Raw genomic sequence first — 22276 nt, forward strand, 5'->3', positions numbered from 1 at the left:
CCCCAGCACTGTCTGTCCTGCAGCTGTTGTGCTCTGCCTGCAGGATCCTGATGACAATTCCCGCGTCTCCATCACTTTTTTCCGGCTCTTCCGGGTGATGCGGCTGGTGAAGCTGCTGAGCAGGGGGGAAGGTGTCAGGACCCTCCTGTGGACCTTCATCAAGTCCTTTCAGGTCTGTCAGGAGCTCTGCTCCCCTCCCAAGCACATGCATGCCCAGGGCTGGCAGCACTGGCTGATCCTCAGGCTGGTGGGGTGAGCAGCCTGTCCTCACCAGGTGTGATGGAGCCCTGTCCCTGGGCTGTGTCTCACACAAGCCATGGTCCTTTTGTCACAGGCTCTGCCATATGTGGCCCTGCTGATTGTGATGCTTTTCTTCATCTATGCTGTGATTGGGATGCAGGTGAGGGGCACGGGGCCAGGGGGTGGGAATTGGTCTTCATCAGATGCCCTGAGCCTGATGGCACTGGGGAGGTGGGACAGGGAGGGACTGGTTCCTCTGTTAGGCTCTTTCTGGGACCTTGCACATGGTGGGACCTGTTTATCCTGCTCTGCAAGGGTGTTTGCCACCCCAGCAGCCTCCTGTCCCTGGGCTTCAGCCAGGGCAGCTGGGGCACGTGGCACAGAGCACTTTGGGAGCCAATGGCACAATGCAATGGCACAATGCAATGGCACCAGTGCTTATGCTGGGTCAAACCTTGTCTCTGTGGCCCAGCTGAAGTGCAGCTGTAGTCAGGGGTGCTTTCAGCCCTGGCAGGAATGTCCAAGTTCCTTCTAAGCCCCAGAGCACCCACATCCCAATCTCAATCTTTTTTGGGGATGTCCAAAGCCAAATAAAGCAGAGGAAGTGGAGCTCAGGCTCCAGAGGGTAGTTGGTGCCAAGGAAAGGATGGCACACTGCAGACCTGCCACTGTGATTTACAGATGTTTGGGAAGATTGCAATGGTGGATGGGACCCAGATCAACCGAAACAACAACTTCCAGACCTTTCCACAGGCTGTGCTGCTGCTCTTCAGGTCAGTCTTGTCCTGCCATGTGAGCAGCTCCAGAAGGCTCTGGGCCTGTGGGAATGCCCAGCTTGGAGTGAGGGAGGACCAGCATTTCAGTAGCTGATTTCTTTTTTGTCCCACAGGAAGATCTCCTGCAGCAGTGGGAGTGTTTCAGGAGAGGCTGTGGGTTTTCTTGGTGTGGCTGGGCTGCTGGAGAGAGGGGCATTTGGGGGTTGCTACTCTGAGTGATTCCTTCCCAGACTGGATTTTAATTTGTGAATTGTGAGGAAACTCATGGGAAGCAGGAGCTCAGCCCAAGGCTTTCCTTGACTCCAGACATTTCTGGAGCTTTCAGTGGCCCTATAGCAGCAAGCCCAGAATCCTGACTGCTCCTTGTTTTGTTCACAAACAGCTTTTTGCCAGTGACTCAGTCAAAACACCAATTACCAGCGTAAACCTGGGTGGCCTTCACCCAGCACTAGCTGTTCTGGTGTTGCTCTGATACCTCATGCCTTTACAGATTGCAGGTCTTCCTCCACTCTTCTGGGAGTGGATCTGCCATTGGTTTGCTCCAAGGGGCTGCCCACGTGCTTCTGATGACATGAACATTTTATGGGCAGTGTCACAAATCAAAGCTGGTCTTTCACTGGCATTCTGAAGCATTGTTTCACCAAAAGCAGCTGGCAGTTATTAGTTCTGCTCCCTATCTAGTGTTGTGGTAAGGTGGGAATCCTATTTCATTGATTTTTGAAAATTCCAGTATGTTATGCCAGCGGAGGGTTTGGATTTCCTCACCAAAGCTGAAGTTTCCCCTCTCCCTGTGTGCTGGGCTGGCCTGAGCCCTCCCTGCACACCCAGGGACCAGCAGGTGTGCCCTGTTGCCAGGTGTGCCACGGGCGAGGCGTGGCAGGAGATCCTGCTGGACTGCAGCTACGGCCGGCGCTGCGACCCCGAGTCCGACTACGCCGAGGGAGAGGAGTACACCTGTGGCACTGGCTTCGCCTACTTCTACTTCATCAGCTTCTACATGCTCTGTGCCTTCCTCGTATGCATCTTTCACAGTTCTGTTTCTCCAAAGGGTCTAGTCTTTTTTGTAAGGCCATCCTTTGAAACTTGTATCTAGTTCCATTTCTCTCTCAGCCATGTCTGTCCTATTCCATGGCATTTCTCAGTCAGCATTTCTTATCTCAAGGTTTACATTTCTTATCTCAAGGTTTACATACACATGCACGCTATGTGAGCCTTCTGTCAAGCCTTGAGCTTTCTCTACAGACCCATTTCCCACAGGGTGCTGGCTCCCACGGCACCCCTGTCCTGCCTGGGCAGCCATGGGGTTGGTAGCTGTGGGTCTCATGGGGTGAGCCCCTCAGCCCCCCCTGGGCACATCCACCCAGCCATGCTGTAAACTGACACTGCACTCCTGGGGACCCAGGATCCCCTTTTAGTGTCTTCCCACAGCCTCTGTGTGCTGCCTTCCAGATGTGTTTGTGTTGGCCTCAGCAGGGGTGGAGGGGGATGAGATGCTGATGTCCTTGTCCTTTCACATGACCTGCTTGGGCAGGAGGCTCCTCTCTGCATGGGAAGAGCCTCACTCAGCATCCTCTGACTGCAGGACATCCCAGAACACATCTGCCCTGTTTTTGTAGTGCTGCTCTCTCTCCCCTGGCTGTGTCCTTCCCATCCCTTCCTCTGCCCTCAGATCATTAACCTCTTTGTGGCTGTCATCATGGACAACTTTGACTACCTGACACGGGACTGGTCCATCCTGGGGCCCCATCACCTGGACGAGTTCAAGAGGATCTGGGCTGAATACGACCCCGAGGCCAAGTGAGTGAGGGTGGGTGGGCAGCATGGAGGGGGTGGGTGGTGTTTTCTGGGGTCCCCCATCGAAGGGAGGAAATTATGAATCTGACTCCGTGTTTTTAGAAGGCTAATTTATTATTTCATTATATATATTACATGACATTATATTCTATTACATGATATGATATGGCATTATATGGCATTACATGGCATTATATTATATCCTATTACATGATATTATTATATTATATTATATTACATTACATTACATTATATTACATTACATCATATCATATCATATCATATCACATTACATTACATGATATCACATTACATTACATTACATTACATTACATTACATTACATTACATTACATTACATTACATTATATTATAGAATGCTATACTAAAACTATACTAAAGAATAGAGAGAAGATACAGGCAGAAGGCTAAAAGATAATAGTGAAAACTCATTACTTTCTCTTCAGAGTCCAACACAGCCTGACTGTGATTGGTCATTAAGTACAAACAATTCACCTGCTGGATAAACAATCTCCAACCACATTCCAAAGCAGCAAGACACAAGAGAAGCAAATGAGATAATTATTGTTTTCCTTTTTCTCTGAGGCTTCTCAGCTTCCCAGGGGAAGAATCCTGGGCAAAGAGGATTTTTCAGAAGCTGTGACAGTGACAGGGGTGTTCCATGGAGGGGACACATGCAGGCAGGGTGAGCTGTGGCACTGCCTACAGCCAGCTTCCAGCATCTCAGAGGTTGATGTGGACTTGCCAGAGTTGGTGCAGGTTTGATGAAAGCCATCAGGAGATTTGGGACTTTTAGTCTGAGACTTTCAGTTCCCTCTTCATCCAGCTGTGGTGAGGCTGCCTCTGCACCCTTCACCTGCTCCCCAGGGCCACAGGGAGCAGCTGCTTTCCCCAGGAGGAGCAGAGGGAAGGGCAGGGATTTGCCCAGGGATCAGCCCCCAGGGTGCTGCCTCTCTGCTGAGCTGCTGTTTCCTCTGCAGGGGGAGGATCAAACACTTGGACGTGGTGACTCTGCTGAGGCGGATCAACCCTCCCCTGGGCTTTGGGAAGTTCTGCCCACACCGTGTGGCTTGTAAGGTAAGAGCCAAGGTGATGCCCTGTGTGAGCACAGGGACGGTGTAGGAGTGTGCCCCCTGTGCATGGAGTGACCAAATTATTCTTTGGCTGCTTAAAAAGGCAAAAAGCCCAGAAGTTTCTCTCCTAAATTAAGTACAAAGACACCTCATAGGACCTTTGGGACTTCACCTCAGACCTGGGGCTGTCTGATTAGACGGAGGCCAACAGGTCTGGCCTAGGTAATTCACTAGAAAAAGGAGAGAACAAAGGAAATAATCACTTTTATGGGGTGTTTTAGCAGGAGCAAGAACCTCTTGCCCCTGACTCGCTTTTTCCCTATTATGGCTTTATTATTTTGCCTTTTATTAAACCTTTTTCTGTTTCCAACACTACCTCAGAAGCCAACCTGCTAATTTTATGCCATTCTGGGTAGCTGAGCTGTCTTGGGTGTGATGGTTTCTCTGAGAGCTCACAAGCCCTGGCTCAAAGAGTAACAACACATCAGGACACCTTCCCCAAGCTGGCACTGTGTCCTCCTGGCAGGCTGACAGTGACATCCAGCCAGCTCACACTCTGCTCTGACCTCTCCTTTTTAATGAGGGGGTGATCTGGGGGGCAAGGAGAGGTGCTACTGACAGAGTGAGGTGGTTCAGCTCCTGAAGGTCAGGATTTACCTGTGCTCACCTCCTACTGATGGGCTGGCTCTGCCCAGAGCCCTCCCTGCAGGGGACCCCAGGCACACTGCAGCTGCTGCAGGAGGGCAGTGGCTGCGTCAGCTGGGCTGGAGAACTTGTTTCCAAGAGCTGATGGTGCTTAGGGAGAAGGAAACCCCAACTTTCTTAGCAGAAATACACTTTTCCTGGCTTAGCTCATTCTGAACAAATCTGTGTGAGGCTCATGTGTAACATGCATGGGCAGGAGCTCAGGCACTGGTGTAATCCCTCCTGGGTTTTGGGCAAACACATCAGCTTTGATCCCCAGACTCCTCACAGCAGCTGGAACACGTTTTGGAGTGGGCAGTGCAATGCAAAATGAGTCTCTGAAAGCAACTGGGGGGGTTCAGCCTGGAGAAGAGGAGGCTCAGGGGACCTTCTTGCTCTCTACAACTCCCTGACAGGAGGCTGAAGCCAGGTGGGAGGGGGTCTCTTCTCTCAAGTAACAAGTGACAGTCCAAGAGGAAACAGTCTGAAGTTGCACCATGAGAGGTTTAGGATGGATATTGGGGAAAGATTGGCTAAGCCTTGGTTGTCCAGGGCAGTGGTGGGCTTCCACCCTGGAGGGATTTAATAGCTGTGTGGATGTGGTGCTTGTGTCCATGTTTTTTTCTGGTGGCCTTGGCAGTGTTGGGGGAATAGTTAGACCTGATGATCTCACAGATCTTTTCTGACCTAAACAATTCTGTAATTCCATGATTTCCTCCCATGGCACCCATGCCCCTGTAGGTTATTTCCCTCTGTAATTCCATGATTTCCTCCCATGGCACCCATTCCCCTGTAGGTTATTTCTCTCTGTGATTCCATGATTTCCTCCCATGGCACCCATGCCCCTGTAGGTTATTTCTCTCTGTGATTCCATGTTTTTCTCCCATGGCACCCATGCCCCTGTAGGTTATTGCCCTCTGTGATTCCATAATTTCCTCCCATGGCACCCATGCCCCTGAAGGCTATTTCCCTCTGTGATTCCATAATTTCCTCCCACAGCACCCATTCCCCTGTAGGTTATTTCCCTCTGTGATTCCATGATTTCCTTTCATGGCACCCATGCCCCTGTAGGTTATTTCCTCCAGCTCTGGCCATCTCTTGCTCTGGTTCATCCCCTGGGACCAGGGATGTCACTGCCTATGGCAGCTGTGGTACCAGGGGTGATGGGCCAGGGAACTCAGGCACTTCTCTGTGGGACCAGCCCCATCCTTGTGGACAAACCCTCAGCCCTGCTGTTATCACCCATCCCAAGGGGATCAGAGCCCCTGGGTGCCTGCATGGGATGCTCAGCCCAAGCCTGGAGGGTGTTATCAGTGCCACCAGTGCCACTGCTGGGCAGGGCAGGTGGGGCTGGGAGGACTCCATGCCCTGAGCAGACCCTTATAGTAGAGACAGGTGACCCCCAGCCAGGGAATAATGTGCTCTGACTCCATGAATCAGGAGGCTGCACAATTGCTTTATTAAGCTATTCTATATTACACTTATACTATACCTATACTAAAGAGATACTATACTAAAGAATACTAAAGAAAAACCTGTGACTGTCTGAGACAGTCAGGACACAGCTTTGACCCAATTGGCCAAGGAAACAAAACAACCTTCAGCCATAGGTGTCCTGTGGAAACCCAGGGCACCAGGAATATTTCTTTGTCTGCTCTTGGGTGCCCTGACACCCAGGGGAGCACTGACTGTGACCCTCACTCATGGAGAAACTTTCCCAGACTTCAAGATAGACTGGAACCCACAGAAGTGTGAAATAGGTTATAGAGAGCAGTGCAGGTGGATCACTCGGTGAGAAATTGAGGCTTAGGGAATTTTAGTGTGTTGTGGATGGAAGAAAGTTGGAGGGCACAGGGGTTGTCCTGGGTTTCTTCTTCATTCTTCTTCATGGGTTTGGGTGGCATTTTGTAATTGGGCAGAAAAGTCCCCCTTGGGGGTTCTGTGGGGTCAGTTATTGGGTTAAAAGGGAAAATAATCTAGGTGTCAGTTCTTAATTGGATAGTTTAGTTTTAAAAGACCTTGCACCAAGAGATTGTTGGCCATTTTGTGCCTTCTAATGAAAAGCTGCTGAACTCACAGTAGTGAGACTGTTTTACTGATAAGAAATAATGAACACCTAAGTCTGAACATGAACTACTGTCTCAAGAGCCTTCAGTCCAGACCCAGAGAAACCCACAACTGGTACCCCCACAGTGTCCAATAACCAAGTCACTTTCAGTAATCAATCTCCATAACACATTCCACATGTGCCAAACAACTGGAGCAGCGAATAGAAATAAGAATTGTTTTCTCTTCTTCTCTGATCTTCTCACTGCCTTGCCCCAGAAAAAATCCTGGGAGAGAGAATTATGTCTCTGTCTGCTCAGAGGATGTGAATGCCACAGCCCCTGGGCAGGCCAGGCAGGGAGCCTGGGGGTGCCAGGCTGCCCTGGCCCTGCTGACAGGGCTGGTTTGCTGTTGCTGTGCAGCGCCTGGTGTGCATGAACATGCCCCTGAACAGCGACGGCACCGTCACCTTCAACGCCACCCTCTTTGCTCTGGTGAGGACTGCCCTCAAGATCAAAACAGAAGGTAAGCAGTGATCCTGGCTGCCTCTACAGCCCACAGGGAACCTTCCTTGGGAATTTCCCTTGTTTGACTTTCACATAGACTGAGTTTTGTTGTTGTCTGGGACCAATTGAATAACAACCATTCATTGAATTCAAATAGAAGACATTCAGTGTCAACATTCCAGTGTTGCCTCAAGCAGGAGAAAGTGCACATTAGGTTTGGAAAGGACAGAGTGATAGAGCATGATGAAAATTTTCCACTGTGCATGAAAACCAGCCACATGGCACCTTTTAATGGAAATCTAATGATGTTAAGCTAAAAGAGAGCTAAATAGAGTGTTTCATTCTTCCAGGAGCTGAGTATTGGCAGAGAAGATGTTGAGATTCAGGAAAAAACCTCTGGTTTAAAACAGATGGGAGGACAAATTGTGGTTACTGCATCTGTCCACAGCTTGTTTTTACAATTATCAATACCATAATATTACATCTGTCCTCTATTGTATAGGAACAGGTGTGATGCAGTTCCTTCACTTAGAAAAGCCCACTTTCTATAACTGGGTGTGGAAACTCAGACACTTGTCTGTGGGGTCAGACCCTGTGGACAAACCCCCAGCCCTGCTGTTATTGCCCATCCCAGGGCAGCCAGAGCCCCTGGGTGCCTGCATGGCCCTGCTTAGCCCAAGCTGGAGGATGTCATCAGCTGATGGCTACATGTGGCAGCCCTGAGGAGGGAACCAGTGCCACCAGTGCCACCCTGAACAGCTCAGGAGTGGGGCTGCTCCAGCTCCCATCCTTTGGATGTAGCTTAGGAGAGGTGCTGCTGCCCTGCACAGAGCTGAGGTGGTTCCAGAAGATCAGGACTTACCTGTGCTCCCCTCCTGCTTCAAAGTGTGGCAGGGATGGGCTGGCTCTGCCCAGAGCCCTCATTGCAGAGGACTCCCAGGCCCCTGAATTCACCTGTGCTGGGGAGGAGCTGCTTTCCTTCACCCCTTCCTTGGCAGCAGCAGCAGAGTTTGCTGAGCTTTGCTGTGTGTCCCAGCAGCTTGTTATGGGAATAAGTCGGGCAGGACTCCATTTTCTTCATGGTGGAAAAAAGCTCCTTCTTTATTCACATAACTGGTTTTACACAGTTACAGACCTTGTGTGGGACTCCAGTTGGTCAGGAGCTTTCTTGCCAATTACTTTATTGGTCAGTAACAAGTTGTTATCCTGTATTGGTTGGTCACTCAAACCTCCAGTGTGTGCACGCAGGAAAAGTTGTTTGTGAGAGATAGTTCTCATTTTTCTTTCTAACGGTGTAAAAACAGTTCATACAGGTGCAAGCTGTTTTTTACCCAGAATTAGATTATGAACTGCTCACACCAGGATTGCTCTCACATGGGAACTTGCAAAGGGCTAGCCTGACAAGGCCAGCCACTGATTTTAGGAGAGCAGGCTTGGTTTTATGAAGCTTTTATGATTCTTACCTTACTGCAAGCCTTGTTTGTGTGCCTGTGCTGTGAGCAGCCCTGGGCAGCTGTGGCAGGAGCCACGGCCAGGCAGTGGTGGGCTCCTGGGATCAGTTCTTCCAGCAGTGTGCCATGGTGCTTCCCTCTGCCTGGGGTGGGAACTTGGCAGCCTGGGAGGAGCACGGGAGATCTCAGAAGTAAACTGGGATTTCAGGAATGGTGAACCCTGTGGGAGCACCAAAGGGGAGGTCAAAATCTGTGAAGTGTTCTGGCTGAAATCAAAGCCTGTCTCTTACTAAGCTCACCTTTGTTGGGTGGGGAAGCAGAGAGGAGCTGTCACACCCTCCAGAGACTGGCCAGGTGTTCACAGGCTTTGTCTTCACTCCTGTTCACGCCCCTGGGAATAAACTGCTCCGTCCTGCTGGTTTCCCGTGTGCTCTTTGTTGATGGAGGGACAAAATTATTCTTTGTTCTTTTAAAAGGAAAGAAGTTTAGAAGTTTTTTTCTTAGATTAAGTGAAAAGACATTTCATAGGACTTTGGGGACTTCGCCTTAAACTTAAGTATAGCTAATTGGACAGAAGCAAAAAAGTCTTGCTTGGGCAATTTAGTAGAAAAAGAAGTGAATAAAGAAACTAATTACTTTTGTAAAGTGTTTTACTAGGAGTAAGACTGTTTAGTTTTTGGCTCAGTTTTTTGTTTGTTATTTTGCTTTTTATTAAACTTTTTTGTTTTTAACACTGCAATAGAAGCTATTTTGTTGATTTTTATGTTTCTAAGGGTAGCTAAGTTATTTTGGGTGTGTTATAGGCCTCCAAGAGCTTATTACACCTGGCTCGAGGAGGCTATCATAACATTTCCTCACAGGTAATTTTGAACAGGCCAATGAGGAGCTCAGAGCTATTATCAAAAAAATCTGGAAGCGAACGAGTATGAAGCTTTTGGACCAGGTGATCCCACCCATTGGAGGTATGTCCCCAGGTGTCCCTCCCAGAGGGACACAGCAGCTCCTGCTCAGGGCCCCACTGCTGCAGCCACGGGGATCCTGGGACAGGCAGAACCATCGTGTTGGTTTCCTCCCTCCAGATGATGAGGTGACAGTGGGCAAATTCTATGCCACTTTCCTGATCCAAGAGCACTTCAGGAAGTTCATGAAGCGCCAGGAGGAGTATTATGGGTACCGGCCCAAGAAGAACCCTGTGGAGATCCAGGTTGGTGTGTGGGTGGTGCTGGAGGGGAGATTCTCCCTGGAAGGGAAGGGCAGAGGAGCCTGGGGGGCTCAGGGAGCTGCAGGGAGCCTGTGCCTCTGGAGGTGAGGTGCCCCAGGTGAACCCACACTGAGCTGGCCATGGGTCCCCAGCCATGAGTGTGACCTGGGTGTGCAGGCTGCAGGTGGCTCAGAGCAGAGGAGGGTTTGACTCTCTGCTCCACTCACTCCAGTGTAGAGAGGGTTTGGCAGGATCTAGTGCCTCACCAAGGAGTTTTAACACCTGGAAAGTTCCACCCCAGACCATTGTCTGTGCCAAATGCTGCTGATCCCAGCCCTTACCCACCTGCTCTGCTCCTGTCCCAGGGCCTTGTCCCTGCTCTCCCCTCAGCAGTGTCTGACAGCTCCGTGTTCCTGGTGTTCTCTGAGCCTTACCGAGCACCAGGGGGAGGGGGGTACATGTGGCTGGCTTTGAGGGGACCCCTGCAGTCAGAGAAGCCTGCACAACAGGCCCAGGGGGTGCTGGCAGAGGATTTCTGTGCCTGGCCAGAAGGGTGGGATGTCCCCAGGCTCTCCTGACTTTGTAGGGAGGAAATAACCTGTGGAGATAAAAGACCGGGACCCAAGGGTGCAAACCAAGGAAAGAGCCAGGTCCCAGAGCAGGGACAGAGGCCCAGCCTGCCCTTGGCTGTCACCTCCATCAGGGTGTTCCCTTTTGGGGACAGCATGAGCCCAGAGACTGTGGGACAGCTGTGGGACAGCTGTGGGAGCAGTGCCACCAAGCACAGCCAGCTGCAGGCTGTGCCCCACGGCCTGTCCTTGGCAGGACACCTGGCAGGGGGGAGTGCCTCACCATGCTTCCTTCTCCAAAGAGCAAGGAGAGGGTGGTGGGGTCACCCAGCCCTGCCTTCCTGTCCCCTCCAGGCTGGGCTGAGGAGCATTGAAGAAGAAGCTGCTCCAGAAATCCATCGGGCCATTTCTGGGGACTTGACTGCAGAGGAGGAGCTGGAAAGAGCCATGGTGGAGGCTGCCCTGGAGGAGGGGATTTACAGGGTGAGTTCAGCCTCAGGGCTCAGCACAGTTTGGTGTCCCACCAGCCCTGATTTCAGAGTGCTGGTGGGTCAGCTTGGCTGCTAGCTCTGGGGACATTCTGCAGGGTGTGGGCCACAAGGATGAGCAGCACTTCTGTTCTTTCTGTGAGCATCAGGACATCCTGGTTGTGTCATCTTGGGCAAGCTGCTCCCTGCCTCAGTTTCCCCTCTGTGAAAGGAGCCAGCCCATGTGCCTGGCAGGGCTGTGCTGGGTATTTACCTGCTGGTTTGGAGGTTCCCACTCACACTTTCTGCCAGGCTCAGGTGGGACAGCTCTGGTGTCACAGGAACTGATTCACATCCCATCCCTGGGAGCCTCAGAGACAGCCTGGGCAGCTGTGGGGCTGCAGAGTTCCTTCTGTGTCCCCAGGTGCCACCACCTCAGGCTGTCCTACAGAGGTGACAGGATTTTTCATGGGCTGACTTCTCCCAGTGCTGCTTGTCTTGGTTTGAACAGCCAGGTGTCTTCTAAGGAGGGCAGAAGCCTTCCTTGAAATGGAAAATGTAAACCCCCTCCCTCCAAATTATTGTAATTTTGAAATTAAGGGGCTCTCAGGCAAAGATTTGGGAATAGTAATAACAGTCCTTTACTAGGAAAATTAAAAATACAAATGCAATAAAACAAAAAAAAACACTGCCAGAGTCAGAGCAGTCCCTGTTCCCCTGTGTGTCAGGGTGGGGGCACAGCCCCATCCCATGGGGGCTCAGCCCTCCTGCAGTGCCAGCTGTGGCTCTGCTGCAGCAGGATCCTGCACAAGGGGGGAGTTTTCCTCTGCAGCTGCAGGGCTGCTGGAGATGGGCCTGCTCTCCCTCTGGGAATGCAGGGCAGGAGAAAGCTGCTCCTCTGGGAATGCAGGGGGCAAAGGCTGCTGTGCTGTTCCAGGGCAGATTGTATCCAGGTAGGAATGCTTGGCTCTGCCCTGGGCAGAGCATCTCCCCATGGGATGATGGAATTTGATCAGCCCTGCAGGGACACTCAGTGGCCATGGACAGCAGAGATCTGTTGGAGGGAGGATGGGCTGTGGGAGAGATAAAGAAAACTGCCCATGAACAGCAGAGAACTGCCCAGCTCTGACAGATGGGGATAGAACACACACCCCCCTTTCCAACCTGAGACACTGCTGCATGGCCATCAACCCTCAGTGCCTCGGTTTCCCCACCTGGGCAGTGAAGCTTTTGGGACTGTGTGTTCTTCAATGCCTGAGCAGACCAATCACCGTTTCAATGTGGGAATGGCCCTGGAGCAGCCTGGAGCTCCAGGCTTCCCCTGATGCCCTCTCTGTTGGTTGCAGAGAACAGGTGGCCTGTTTGGCCAGGTGGACAGCTTCATGGAGCCCAGCAGCCCACTGCAGCCCCAGGTGGCCAGCCAGAGGCCCCTGCAGTTCACCGAGGTGGGCAGTGAGGACCTCGACTCTCCTGTGTTCCTTGATGACTTCCCCCAGGAGGGCAACACCAACATCAACAATGCCAACAGCAGCAGCTGGCTGCAGGGGTAAGGGGCTCAGCCTCGGTGTGCAGGTGAGGAGGGCAGTGCTGACCCTGCCACTGCCTGCCCTGGGGCTGTCCTGGCAGCTGGCTGCACCCTGGCCTGGCTAGGGCTCCCATCCCACCATCCCTCATCTCAGTGCCATGAGCATGGAGGTGGCAGCAGGGCTCCAGCAGTTGCAGGAATGTCCCCTGCCCCTCACCTGCCAATCTCTGAGGGCCAAGGGCCAGGCTGGGGCCACCAGCACATGCCTGGGCACAGGCAGAAGGGACAAAAATGACCGGTGTAAGAGATGTGCTTGGGGTCTCCAGCCTATTCATCCATCCCAGTTGTCCCTATGGGTCTGTGCCCCCAGGCTGGGGAAGGTGGGAGGGCTGCACCCCCAGGTGGAGCTGGGCTCAGTGTGTGTCCCCAGCCAGGCTGACCCACCTGCCTGCCCTTGCCAGGGTGCACTATGAGGATGAGGTGCTGAGGAGGACGGTGCCAGTGGCACGCAGGCGCCCGGCGCGGGGTGAGTCTGGGCTTTGTTCTTCTTCTGGGGCACTGGGACCAGCCCAGGGGCCAGGGCAGGGGGAGGGGGCTGATGGTGTTGGGTGGGAGGAGGAGATTCAGGCCCCAGTAAGTTGGAGGTTTGCTGAGAGCACTGAGCACAGCAGGATCTCTCTGGCTCCAAGGAGATCCTTCTCCTTCCTTCCACCCTTTGAGGTGATGAAACATGGAGACAGAGCCTCAGCTTGAGGAGCACTGGCCATCCCAGGGTCTCCAGACCATGTTCATTTCCTTAAACAGGAACTTTGGGTGCTGCTGAACTCCTAAACCCTTTGTTTCCCCCAGTTTAGTGAGCCTGGTCCCATCTCTGTCTGGCAGTGGTGTCCTTGCTCCTGTACCCAACTGATGGATGTTGAGATGCCAGAGGAGGGCAGAGGGCAACGAGGCTGGAGAGGGGCTGGGAGCACAAACCCTGTGAGGAACCCCTGAGGGAGCTGGGGGTGCTCAGCCTGGAGAAAAGGAGACTCAGGGGTGCCTTCATCACTCTCACAGCTCCTGAAAGGTGGCTGTGCTCAGCTGGGGCTGGGCTCTTCCTCCAGGCAGCACTGACAGAACCAGAGCACACAGCCTCGAGCTGCACCAAGGGAAACATAGGTTGGATATTAGGAAAAAGTTTTTTACAGAAAGAGTGATAAAGTTCTGGAATGGCTGCCCAGGGAGGTGGTGGAGTCCCCATCCCTGGGTGTGTTTAACAAAGCCTGGATGTGGCACTGGGTGCCAGGGTTGAGTTGAGGTGTTGTGGCTGGGATGGACTCAATGATCTTTGAGGTCTCTTCCAACCTGATGATTCTGTGAATTCTGTGATGTCCCCACCCTTCCCTCCCACAGAGCACAACCGCCCCATCCCCATGGAGAGGCTGAGCAGGAGGAGAGGGGGCTCCTCTGGGGGTCTCTCATCACCAGGGCCACTCCTCCCCCAGCAGGTAAAAGGGACAGTGCATGTCAGAGGGGATGTGTAATGTGGGGGACACAGGTGAACCTCCCTCCCTCCCATCCTGGCACTCCTCCCTGCCATCCTGCCACAGCTGTGCTGGGAAGGAGCCCTCTCCAGGCTCATTGTGTGAATCCAGCCTTGCTGGAACTTTTCTCTTGGATCAGCCTGGAGATGGAGATGGAGCTGGGCTCCCACCCTGCTGCTTTAACAGCTCCATGGGGAGCTCCTTGAAGCTGGGACAGCTGGAAGCACATTCCTCTGGCTGCCCATCTGCCTCCAGAGCCAGGGCAGGCAGAAGGGGTGCATCAGATTTGCCCCCATGCTCCCTTTGCTGGCCACACTGCCATGCCTGGCACATGCCAGGGCTGGTTTCCTGCTCTCTGTTCATGTGGCCCTGCTGGTCCCATTTTGGGGGTGCCCTGGAGCCAGGAGCTGCAGCAGGATGGCATTGCCTGTCCAGGCACTGGCCTGGGACAGGGGACAGAACCTGCAGTCCCCCACACTAACATGGGAGAGATCTTCCCTGGGCAGTGTCCCAGCACATGTTGCAGCTCTGTGCTACTCTCACCCAGCTGCCCACAGAGGATGGCACTGTGACAGGAACAGCATCCAGCTCCAGGTTCCAGCAGAGAGAAGCTGGTGAGCCAGGAACATCCTCCACCCCAGCCATCACCTTCCTCATTCAGGAGGTAAGGCAAGGGCACAGCTTGGCAGAGGGAACAGCAGGGATGGCAGGGAATTCCAGGGATACCATGCTCGTGCCATGATGGGAGACTGGGGGTCACAGCTCAGCCACAAGGACAAGCAGCAGATGTGTGCCAGCACAGAGGGCAGAAGGAAGGAGAAGAGGGAGGGAGGGTGGGTGCCTGCAGCCAGGGCAGTGCCCAGGCTGAGCACCCAGGCTGTGCTCTCATCCTCTGCCAGGCTCTGATCTCCGGAGGCCTCGGGGCTCTGGCCCAGGACTCGTCCTTCCTAGCAGTGACCAGGGATGAGATGGCAGCCAGCAGCCAGCTGGAGGTGGATGAAGTGGAGAAAGCAGCTGTGGAGCTGCTAAAGGGAAGAGAAACACTGCAGGGCACAAAAACTGGCTCTGCCCCTCTGGACACCTCAGCTGTGGCACCAGGCAGATGCCCAGGGCTCAGTGCAGCTCCCTCCCAGAAGACCATCACTGTCACTCGCCTCTGAGCTGCCACTGCAGTGCCCAGGGCTCTGTCTCAGGGGTGCAGGAGCAGAGCCACCCTGTTCCTGCTTCTGCCTGGGGTCCTGAGCTGCTCTGGCCAGCTGTGGTAATACTTCTGGGACAGGTCTCTGGGATGCTGGTGCAGAACAGGACAGTGCTGTTCCAGCGGGGTCTTGCAAGAGCTGGACAGGTCATTAAAGTGTTCCTGCTGTGTGACTCTGGGTGCCCCTCCCGTCCTTCCTCTGCCACCCTGCCTGCACAGCCAGCGGAGGGGGCTGCAAATGCGACACCAGTGATTCATGTGGCAGCCTCCAGTCCAGTCATTTGAGGTTGCCAAGCTCTGGGGAATCTCCTGAAATCCCAGCAGCTGGACTCTGCATCCTTGTGTCTCTGCTGGACCTGCAGCCTCCTGCCTGCAGCTAAGTTTGGCCTGTGAGGAGGAGATGAGCCAGGGCTGGGCAGCAAAATGGAGCCTGGGCCCTTCTTGGCTCCCTGTCCCAGCTGTGTGTGAAGCTGGGGATGGGGCAGAGGTGTGAAAGCATGTTTGAGCTGGGGCAGCAGCCCTGGGGCTGGCCAAGAGGAGAGCTGGACACTGTGAAGCCATTTCTGCCCTTCCGCTATCTCCACACTGTGCTCTTGGGGTCAGGAATCCCTCCCAGTCCCTGGGAAGGTCTCGTTCAGCCCTTGCCATCCATCCCACAGCTCAGTGGGACACGGGCCAGGAGAGTGTGAGCTGTTCCTGCAGTGCTCCCAGCTCTGCCTGCTGGTGCTGAGCAGGCTGTTCCTCTCTGGGCTGCCCAGGTGACTCACAGTGCCCCCCATGGGATTGGGGTGCTGAGCTCTGGGGCAGCCCCATCTCCCAGCCCAGCTCTTCAGTGGGATCTGGCTCCCCAGGGCCCCCAGCCCAGCCTAACGGGGAACTGGGGGGCTCTTGATCACCTAATCTATATTAAAATGCAGAGAGTGGATGGGTCCCAGGGGAGGAGCAGATCAATGAGCCAGCCTGCTCCCCAGCATGGCTTTTATTGACTCAATCAAGGGAACTGCCTGAGCTCCAGCTGCAGCCTGAGCACCAGAGCCAGTCTGGTGCCTGCCCATGGCACAGCATGCAGCCAGCAGAGATGGACGGTGTGGGGGACCATGCTGCACCCCTTCCTCTTGCTTCTGTGCCCTGGGGCAGGAGCCACCCCCCTTGACACCCACAGCCTCACACACACACCCTGATGGAGGAGCACGGGGGCTGGCAGCTGGGCTCTGGCAGCTGCCCTGACAGGGGATGCCAAGGACACCATGGGGTCATGGCTGTGGTCTCCTGGTGGGTTTAGGGAGATGCAGGGCTGCATGTATCACTGGGGAGGTCACTGGAGACTCTAAACATAATGGGTGACACTCTGGTGGGGACAATAGCACTCTGCACCTCTGCTGCTATCTAGGGATGATTTGCTCTGTCCTAGGTATGTGTGTGGTGTGTTTTTCTTGAGCTGATCCTGGCTGAACTGGGGGACAGATGTGATTTGTGGTACAGCTGGCATGTGGGTGGGAGTAGGAAGAGAGAAATAGCAGGACACAGTCACTGCCCCTCTCTGCATGGAGCTTTGGTGGGGAAGAGTCCAGCCTCAGGAAAACCAGCAGCTCAGGCTGGGAACTGCACCGTGCACCTTGCAAACACAGGACAAAGAAAGAGGAGCACCATCAGGAAGCCAGACAGGCCATGTCCTGTCACCCCCATGATTTTGTACCAGCACATGGTGTCCTGGGACTTACCCATGCCAGCAGAGCTGAGGAGCTCCTGCAGGATGCAGAGTCCTGTGAGTCATGGCCCACGGTCCTGGCACCTTGGGAGGGGCAAACATGGGCATGGGGTGAAGGGACCCAGACTGCAGAGCAGGGGGCAGGTGCTGGGCTCTGTGCTGGGCACAGCACTGCCTCACCAGCCACCAGCTGCTGGCCACCAGTGCTGTGTGTCCTGGCTATCCCTCTCCCAGGATACAGCCTGGACTCCTCCATAGAAACCTCTGAGTGCCTCAGTTTGCCCTCAGGGTCCGTTGCTCTTTGCCCTGATGTTGACCCCAACCTGCAGAGCTGGGAGTGCCCTGCAGGTCCTACCCTGCTGGAAGATTCTTTCCTCTGCAGAGCCAGGGCCTGTGTCCGGCCCCAGAACGTGAGTGCAACACAGGACAGGCAGAACAGCTCCCCAGTGCTTGTCTGTCTCCAGCCCTGCTCTCTGATGGCCTCCCCAGACCAGCTCCAGTGGCCCTGTGGGCACAGCTGTGGGCACTGCCCTGTGCCATGTGGGTGCCCACCTTGCTGTGCAGACCCCAGCCCTGCAGTAGGGACTGTGCACGCTGGGGAGCTCTGCTGGCACCTGACACCGTCCTGGCGAGGAGGGACCTTCCACAGCCCAAAGGGCTGCCAGGCGCCGGTCCCGGGGGCTCTGTCAGGAGCTCCGAGCTCAGCCCTGCCCTGCTCTGTGTCCTGCTGCTCTGTGGTGTCACCCACCAGCACCAGAGGGGACAGGATCCGGCAGAGCCGAGGAGGAGTCGGAGCGATGCCAGCCATGCGGAGACACGCGGTGCGGTCCGGAGCAGCCCCGGTACATCCCGGTACGTCCCGGAGCAGCGGAGGCGGCAGCGGGGCCGCTGACCCGGCAGAGGGCAGCAGGGGCTGGCGAGTGGGAGTGGGAGTGAGTGCGCGCTGCGTCCGTGTGTCAGTGTGTTCCTGTGTCCGTGTGTCCCTGTCCCTGTCTGTGTGTCCCTGTGTCCGCGTGTCTCTGTGTCCGTGTATCCGTGTCCTGGTGTCCTGTGTCCGTGTGTCTCTGTGTCCGTGTCCCTTTCCCTGTGCCCATGTGTCCCTGTCCCTGTGTCCGTATCCCTGTGTCCTGTGTCCGTGTGTCCCTGTCCCTGTGTCCGTGTGTTCCTGTCCGTGTGTCCGTGTGTCCCTGTCCGTGTGCACTGTCCCTGTGTCCGTGTGTTCCTGTCCATGTGTCCCAGTGCCCGTGTGTCCCTGTCTGTGTGTCCCTGTCCCTGTTCCTGTGTCCCTGTGCCCCTGTCCCTGTCTGTGTGTCCGTATCCCTGTGTCCTGTGTCCGTGTGCCCTGTCCCTGTATGTGTATCCCGGTGTCCGTGTGTCCCTGTCCCTGTGTCCGTGTGTCCCTGTCCGTGTGTCTCTGTGCCCCTGTCCCTGTGTCCATGACCCTGTGTCCCGGTGTCCGTGTGTCCCTGTCCGTGGGTCCCTGTCCGTGTGTCCCTGTTCCTGTGTCTGTGTCCCTGTCTGTGTGTCCCTGTGTCCTTGTCCCTATGTCCGTGTGTCCGTGTGTCCGTGTCTCGGCTCCGAGCGGGTTCCCGCGCCCTCCACCGCGTGCTCGCGGTCCGGCCCTGGGGGCGTGGCCCGGCGTGGCCCCGCCCCCACCTGGGCCGCCCCGCCCCTCCCGCGGCCCCGCCCCTCCCGCCCCGCGGATGCTCCGGGGCAGCGGCGGCCGCGGTGCCGTGCGGGGCCATGGCGGCCCCGGACAGCTGCGTGAAGGTGGCCGTGAGGTGAGTGCGGCCATCGGCGCTTCCCGCGGGGCGGGCCGCGCGTCCCGGGCCGCGCGGAGCTCGGTGCGCCCTGACCGGTGCCGAAAGGCGGGGCGGGCGCGGCAGCTGCGGCTGCGAGGCGGGGGTTGCTGGGTGCCCGCTCGGCTCCGACCCCCAGCCCGGGGCAGTGAGACCCCACCGGGCCGGTCTCTGCCGCACCCCCACGGCCCCGCCGCTCTCCTCCCCACCCCCCTCCGCACCGTTTCGGGATGTCTCCCCACCGGCTCCCGCGCCGCGCAGCCCGGCGCTGCTTTCCCTCCGCCCGCCCCCACCGCCCGCCATCCCCCGTGGCCGGCGGAGGGCGAGGCCGGGACCCCCGGCTCCTCCACCTGCAGAGCCGGCGGGCGCCCCTCCTGGGCAGCTCCCGGCTGCTGCGCGGGTGGCTTTGGCCGTCCGAAGTGTCACCGGGATGCCGGGCATTGTAGGGGCTCCCTGCCCGCCCCCCCCGCTGGGTGGTGGGAAGCGATGCGGTATATCGGTGTCCTTTGTGCTGGGAACAATGCGCCTGCAGCCCCGCACCTCGCAGAGGAGCTGCTAGCGGCCTCGGAGCCGCACCTCGGGGGGCTGCGGGAGCTCGGGGGGCGTGGGCCGGGCGAGGCCGAGCCCCGCGGGAGCGGTGACACCCCCCTGTGTCACCCTGGTCTTTGTGAGCGCCATGGCCGGCCCGGTGCGCGGCGGCGGGGCTCTGCTGCTCCTGGCCCCTCGGGAGGAAGGAGTCCCCGCCGAAAGACGGGATCCCAATCCCGCGGAGCGGCACCGCAGAACCCTGCCCGGCCCGGGACCGGAGCCGCCGTCCCGCGGGGGAAGGGACCGGCCGGTCCCTCTCTCCCCGTGCCTGTGCCGGGGCAGCCGCATCTGCCGGGCCCGTGGTGGTGGCGGGGCGGATGGGACCCCGTGGGAGCCCGGCCCCGCAGCCGGTCCCGCAGCGGACACGCCGTGCCGCCCCCCGCTCTGAGCCCCGTGCCCCCGCCGGAGCGGGCAGGGCGGGCTGGCGGCTGCGGGCACCGTGCGGGGGCTCGGGGGGCACTGCCCGCGCCCTGCCTGCTCGAAGCGGGAGCACAAAAGATGCTGCTGGTGCAGCGGCAGTGATGGAGGGAGAGGGTGGGTGTGGGGCTGTGTGCGTGTGCACGCGGGTGTGCGGGGCTGTGTGTGCGTGTGCACGCGTGTGTGTGTGCACCGCGACCCCTCCCAGCTCCCCCTGCCCCTCCATCCTGCTCGCCCTGGCTGCAGCCCCAGGGGATTTTTTGCCGTTCTCCTCTCGGAAGGCCGAGGGTCGAGGCCAGGCTTTGGCTGTGAAGGATGGGGGAGCTGCAGGAGTGACGGCAGCCCCTGCTGCGGCTGTGCTGGGGTGGCTGCAGAGGGGCAGGGGGCTGTGCCAGGATAGAGTGTCCGTGCCAGGACACTGACCCGGGAACCGACTTCATGCCGACCATGGGGGTGGGGATTTCCTTCTGGCCGGACTCTTCCCGTCTCCATCCTGCATTTCAATCGAGATGATGCCTTTTAACAGCATCCTGGAGATGGGGTGGGTGCCCCGCGGCATGGCAGCTGTGGAGTCCTTTCTGCGGGGCTCTCCTAATCCCTCAGGTCGCCTCCAGCACTGGGGTCCTGGGCTGGCTGGTGCTTGGCTAGGGGACCGCAGCGGGGAGGTGGCTGGGGTGTGCAGCATTGCAGTGGGGCTGGGGTGCTTATGGTGAGGATCCAGGCAGGGGGGAGAGCTCCAGCCCTCTTGCACCCCTTCCTTGAGGGAGTGAGCCAACATCCCACTCAGAGCAGCTGATGAGAGCTGGGCACAGGGCGGGATGTGGTGCTGGAGGTGAGTCGGGAGGACAAAGGAGCAGGGCTGGCAGCGAGGAGGCTGCAAACAAAGCCATCAGGTTGTGACGCCGTGCAGGAAGGTGGCTCTGATGCTGAGCTGAATGTGCAAAGGCTGAGCTTCTCTCCCTGCAGACCACCCACCTTTTCTGCCACAGCAGCCCCAGGGGCTGGCACTGGGTCCCCTCCTGTCCTGGGCTTGGAGCAGAGTGAGATTTTCCTTTGTCAGTGCTGGTGACACCCTGCCGGTGGAGCAGCCAGGCTGCAGGATTCTCTAAGACCCTTGAAGTAAACCTGCCCCAGATCCCACCTCTCTCAGCCATCAGAGCACAGAGGAGGTTGAATGGCTCTGGGATGCAGCAGGACACGGATCAAAGCTCCCCTTTTGTCCCTTGATAATAACATGAATGGGCCAGCTGTGCTGTTTCTTTGGGGTCTCTGTGTCTTTCTTTGGGATCTCTGTGCTGCTGGTGGGAGGGAGGTGGGACCTGGGGAAGGGCCAAGGACACTGGGAAGTGACAGTGGTATTGCTGGGGATGATCCAGCTGATGTCAAGAGGTGCCACAGCCATCAGGACCCATCTCTGTGGTCCCAGGGTGGGAGGATAGGGACAGTTGAACAGACATGCTGATCTGTGCATCCCAGTTCCTGCTGATTGCCTTGGTCTGGCAGGAGAAGGTGGGAGAGATGCCATGGTGTTTCACTGTCAGCCTCACAGGCTCCCATCTTCTCCTGGGGACCCTCGTCTGCCCCATTTGCACTGGGCTCCGAAGAGTGCAGAGGAGCACACACTGGGAGCTGAGCTGTGGGCACCTGGTTTAGGCTTCCCACGTGCTGGGAGGGAGATGGCTGATACCTGCAGCAGTGCTGCTGTCAGCAGAAGGAAATGCAGGCCCAGCAGCTCCTCGTGGCCTAGGGGCTGATTTCTTCCTGTACCTTGTACCTGCAGCTCAGAGCTGCGGTGTCTGCAAGGGCAGGGCTGGATCCTGCCCTGGCCCTCGCCCTCCCTGCCAGCCAGGTCTGCTTTGCTTACCCCTTAGCCTGGAGTGTGACTCGTGAGTGTGTCATTGTGTCTCCTGGGGCAGGCTCTGAGTGTCCCTGTGTCTCCTGGGGCAGGCTCTGAGTGTGTCCCTGTGTCTCCTGGGGTAGGTTCTGAGTGTGCCCCTGTGTCTCCTGGGGTAGGTTCTGATTGTGTCCCTGTGTCTCCTGGGGTAGGTTCTGAGTGTGCCCCTGTGTCTCCTGGGGCAGGCTCTGAGTGTGTCTGTGTGTCTCCCGGGGCAGGTTCTGAGGGTGTCTCTGTGTCTCCTGGGGTAGGTTCTGATTGTGTCCCTGTGTCTCCTGGGGTAGGTTCTGAGTGTGCCCCTGTGTCTCCTGGGGTAGGTTCTGATTGTGTCCCTGTGTCTCCTGGGGTAGGTTCTGAGTGTGCCCCTGTGTCTCCTGGGGCAGGTTCTGAGTGTGTTCTGAATGTGTCCCTGTGTCTCCTGGGGTAGGTTCTGAGAGTGTTCCTGTGTCTCCTGGGGCAGGTTCTGAGGGTGTCCCTGTGTCTCCTGGGGCAGGCTCTGTGTGTCCGTGTGTCTCCTGGGGCAGGCTCTGTGTGTCCCTGTGTCTCCTGGGGCAGGGAGGAGCTGGCACCGGGCTGTGCCTCAGCCAGGCCATGCCAGGGTAGTGGTCTCTGCAGGGAGCTTCCTCCTGCCATGGTGGTGCAGAGCAGGGCCTGGGGGCCAGCCCTCCTCAGCAGCAGCCGCTGCTTCCTCCTTGTAGGTGACCTTCAAACGGGTGCCTGCAATGCAGCCGGTGCAGCAGCTCCCCACTCCTGCCCTCTGTCCAGGAGGTTTGGTTTGAGGCTTGGCACAGGAATTT

The 22276-nt window shown here is 56.7% G+C and overlaps 2 protein-coding genes across 3 annotated transcripts in view; both read left to right on the forward strand.

Annotated features, from left to right (window-relative positions):
• CACNA1S (calcium voltage-gated channel subunit alpha1 S) overlaps positions 1–15035 on the forward strand; it is a gene marked incomplete at both ends in the record, with an annotated part of 58355 nt that extends 43320 nt beyond the window's left edge. The window contains 15 exons of the mRNA XM_084220743.1: positions 44–172; positions 335–400; positions 922–1013; positions 1872–2031; positions 2686–2813; positions 3811–3907; positions 7056–7158; positions 9451–9552; positions 9670–9794; positions 10715–10843; positions 12174–12373; positions 12814–12878; positions 13745–13839; positions 14423–14539; positions 14775–15035. Coding sequence (XP_084076869.1) covers positions 44–172; positions 335–400; positions 922–1013; positions 1872–2031; positions 2686–2813; positions 3811–3907; positions 7056–7158; positions 9451–9552; positions 9670–9794; positions 10715–10843; positions 12174–12373; positions 12814–12878; positions 13745–13839; positions 14423–14539; positions 14775–15035 — 1869 coding nt within the window. The remainder of the gene's footprint in view (positions 1–43; positions 173–334; positions 401–921; positions 1014–1871; positions 2032–2685; positions 2814–3810; positions 3908–7055; positions 7159–9450; positions 9553–9669; positions 9795–10714; positions 10844–12173; positions 12374–12813; positions 12879–13744; positions 13840–14422; positions 14540–14774) is intronic.
• Positions 15036–18524: 3489 nt separating this feature from the next.
• KIF21B (kinesin family member 21B) overlaps positions 18525–22276 on the forward strand; it is a gene marked incomplete at both ends in the record, with an annotated part of 45363 nt that continues 41611 nt past the window's right edge. For both annotated transcript variants that reach the window (XM_084220699.1, XM_084220700.1), the window contains one exon: positions 18525–18562. In XM_084220699.1, the coding sequence (XP_084076825.1) occupies positions 18525–18562 (38 nt within the window). The remainder of the gene's footprint in view (positions 18563–22276) is intronic.

Source organism: Fringilla coelebs (genome assembly GCF_963513975.1).
Source record: "Fringilla coelebs genome assembly, chromosome: 23".
In the NCBI taxonomy this organism is placed as follows: Eukaryota; Metazoa; Chordata; class Aves; order Passeriformes; family Fringillidae; genus Fringilla; species Fringilla coelebs.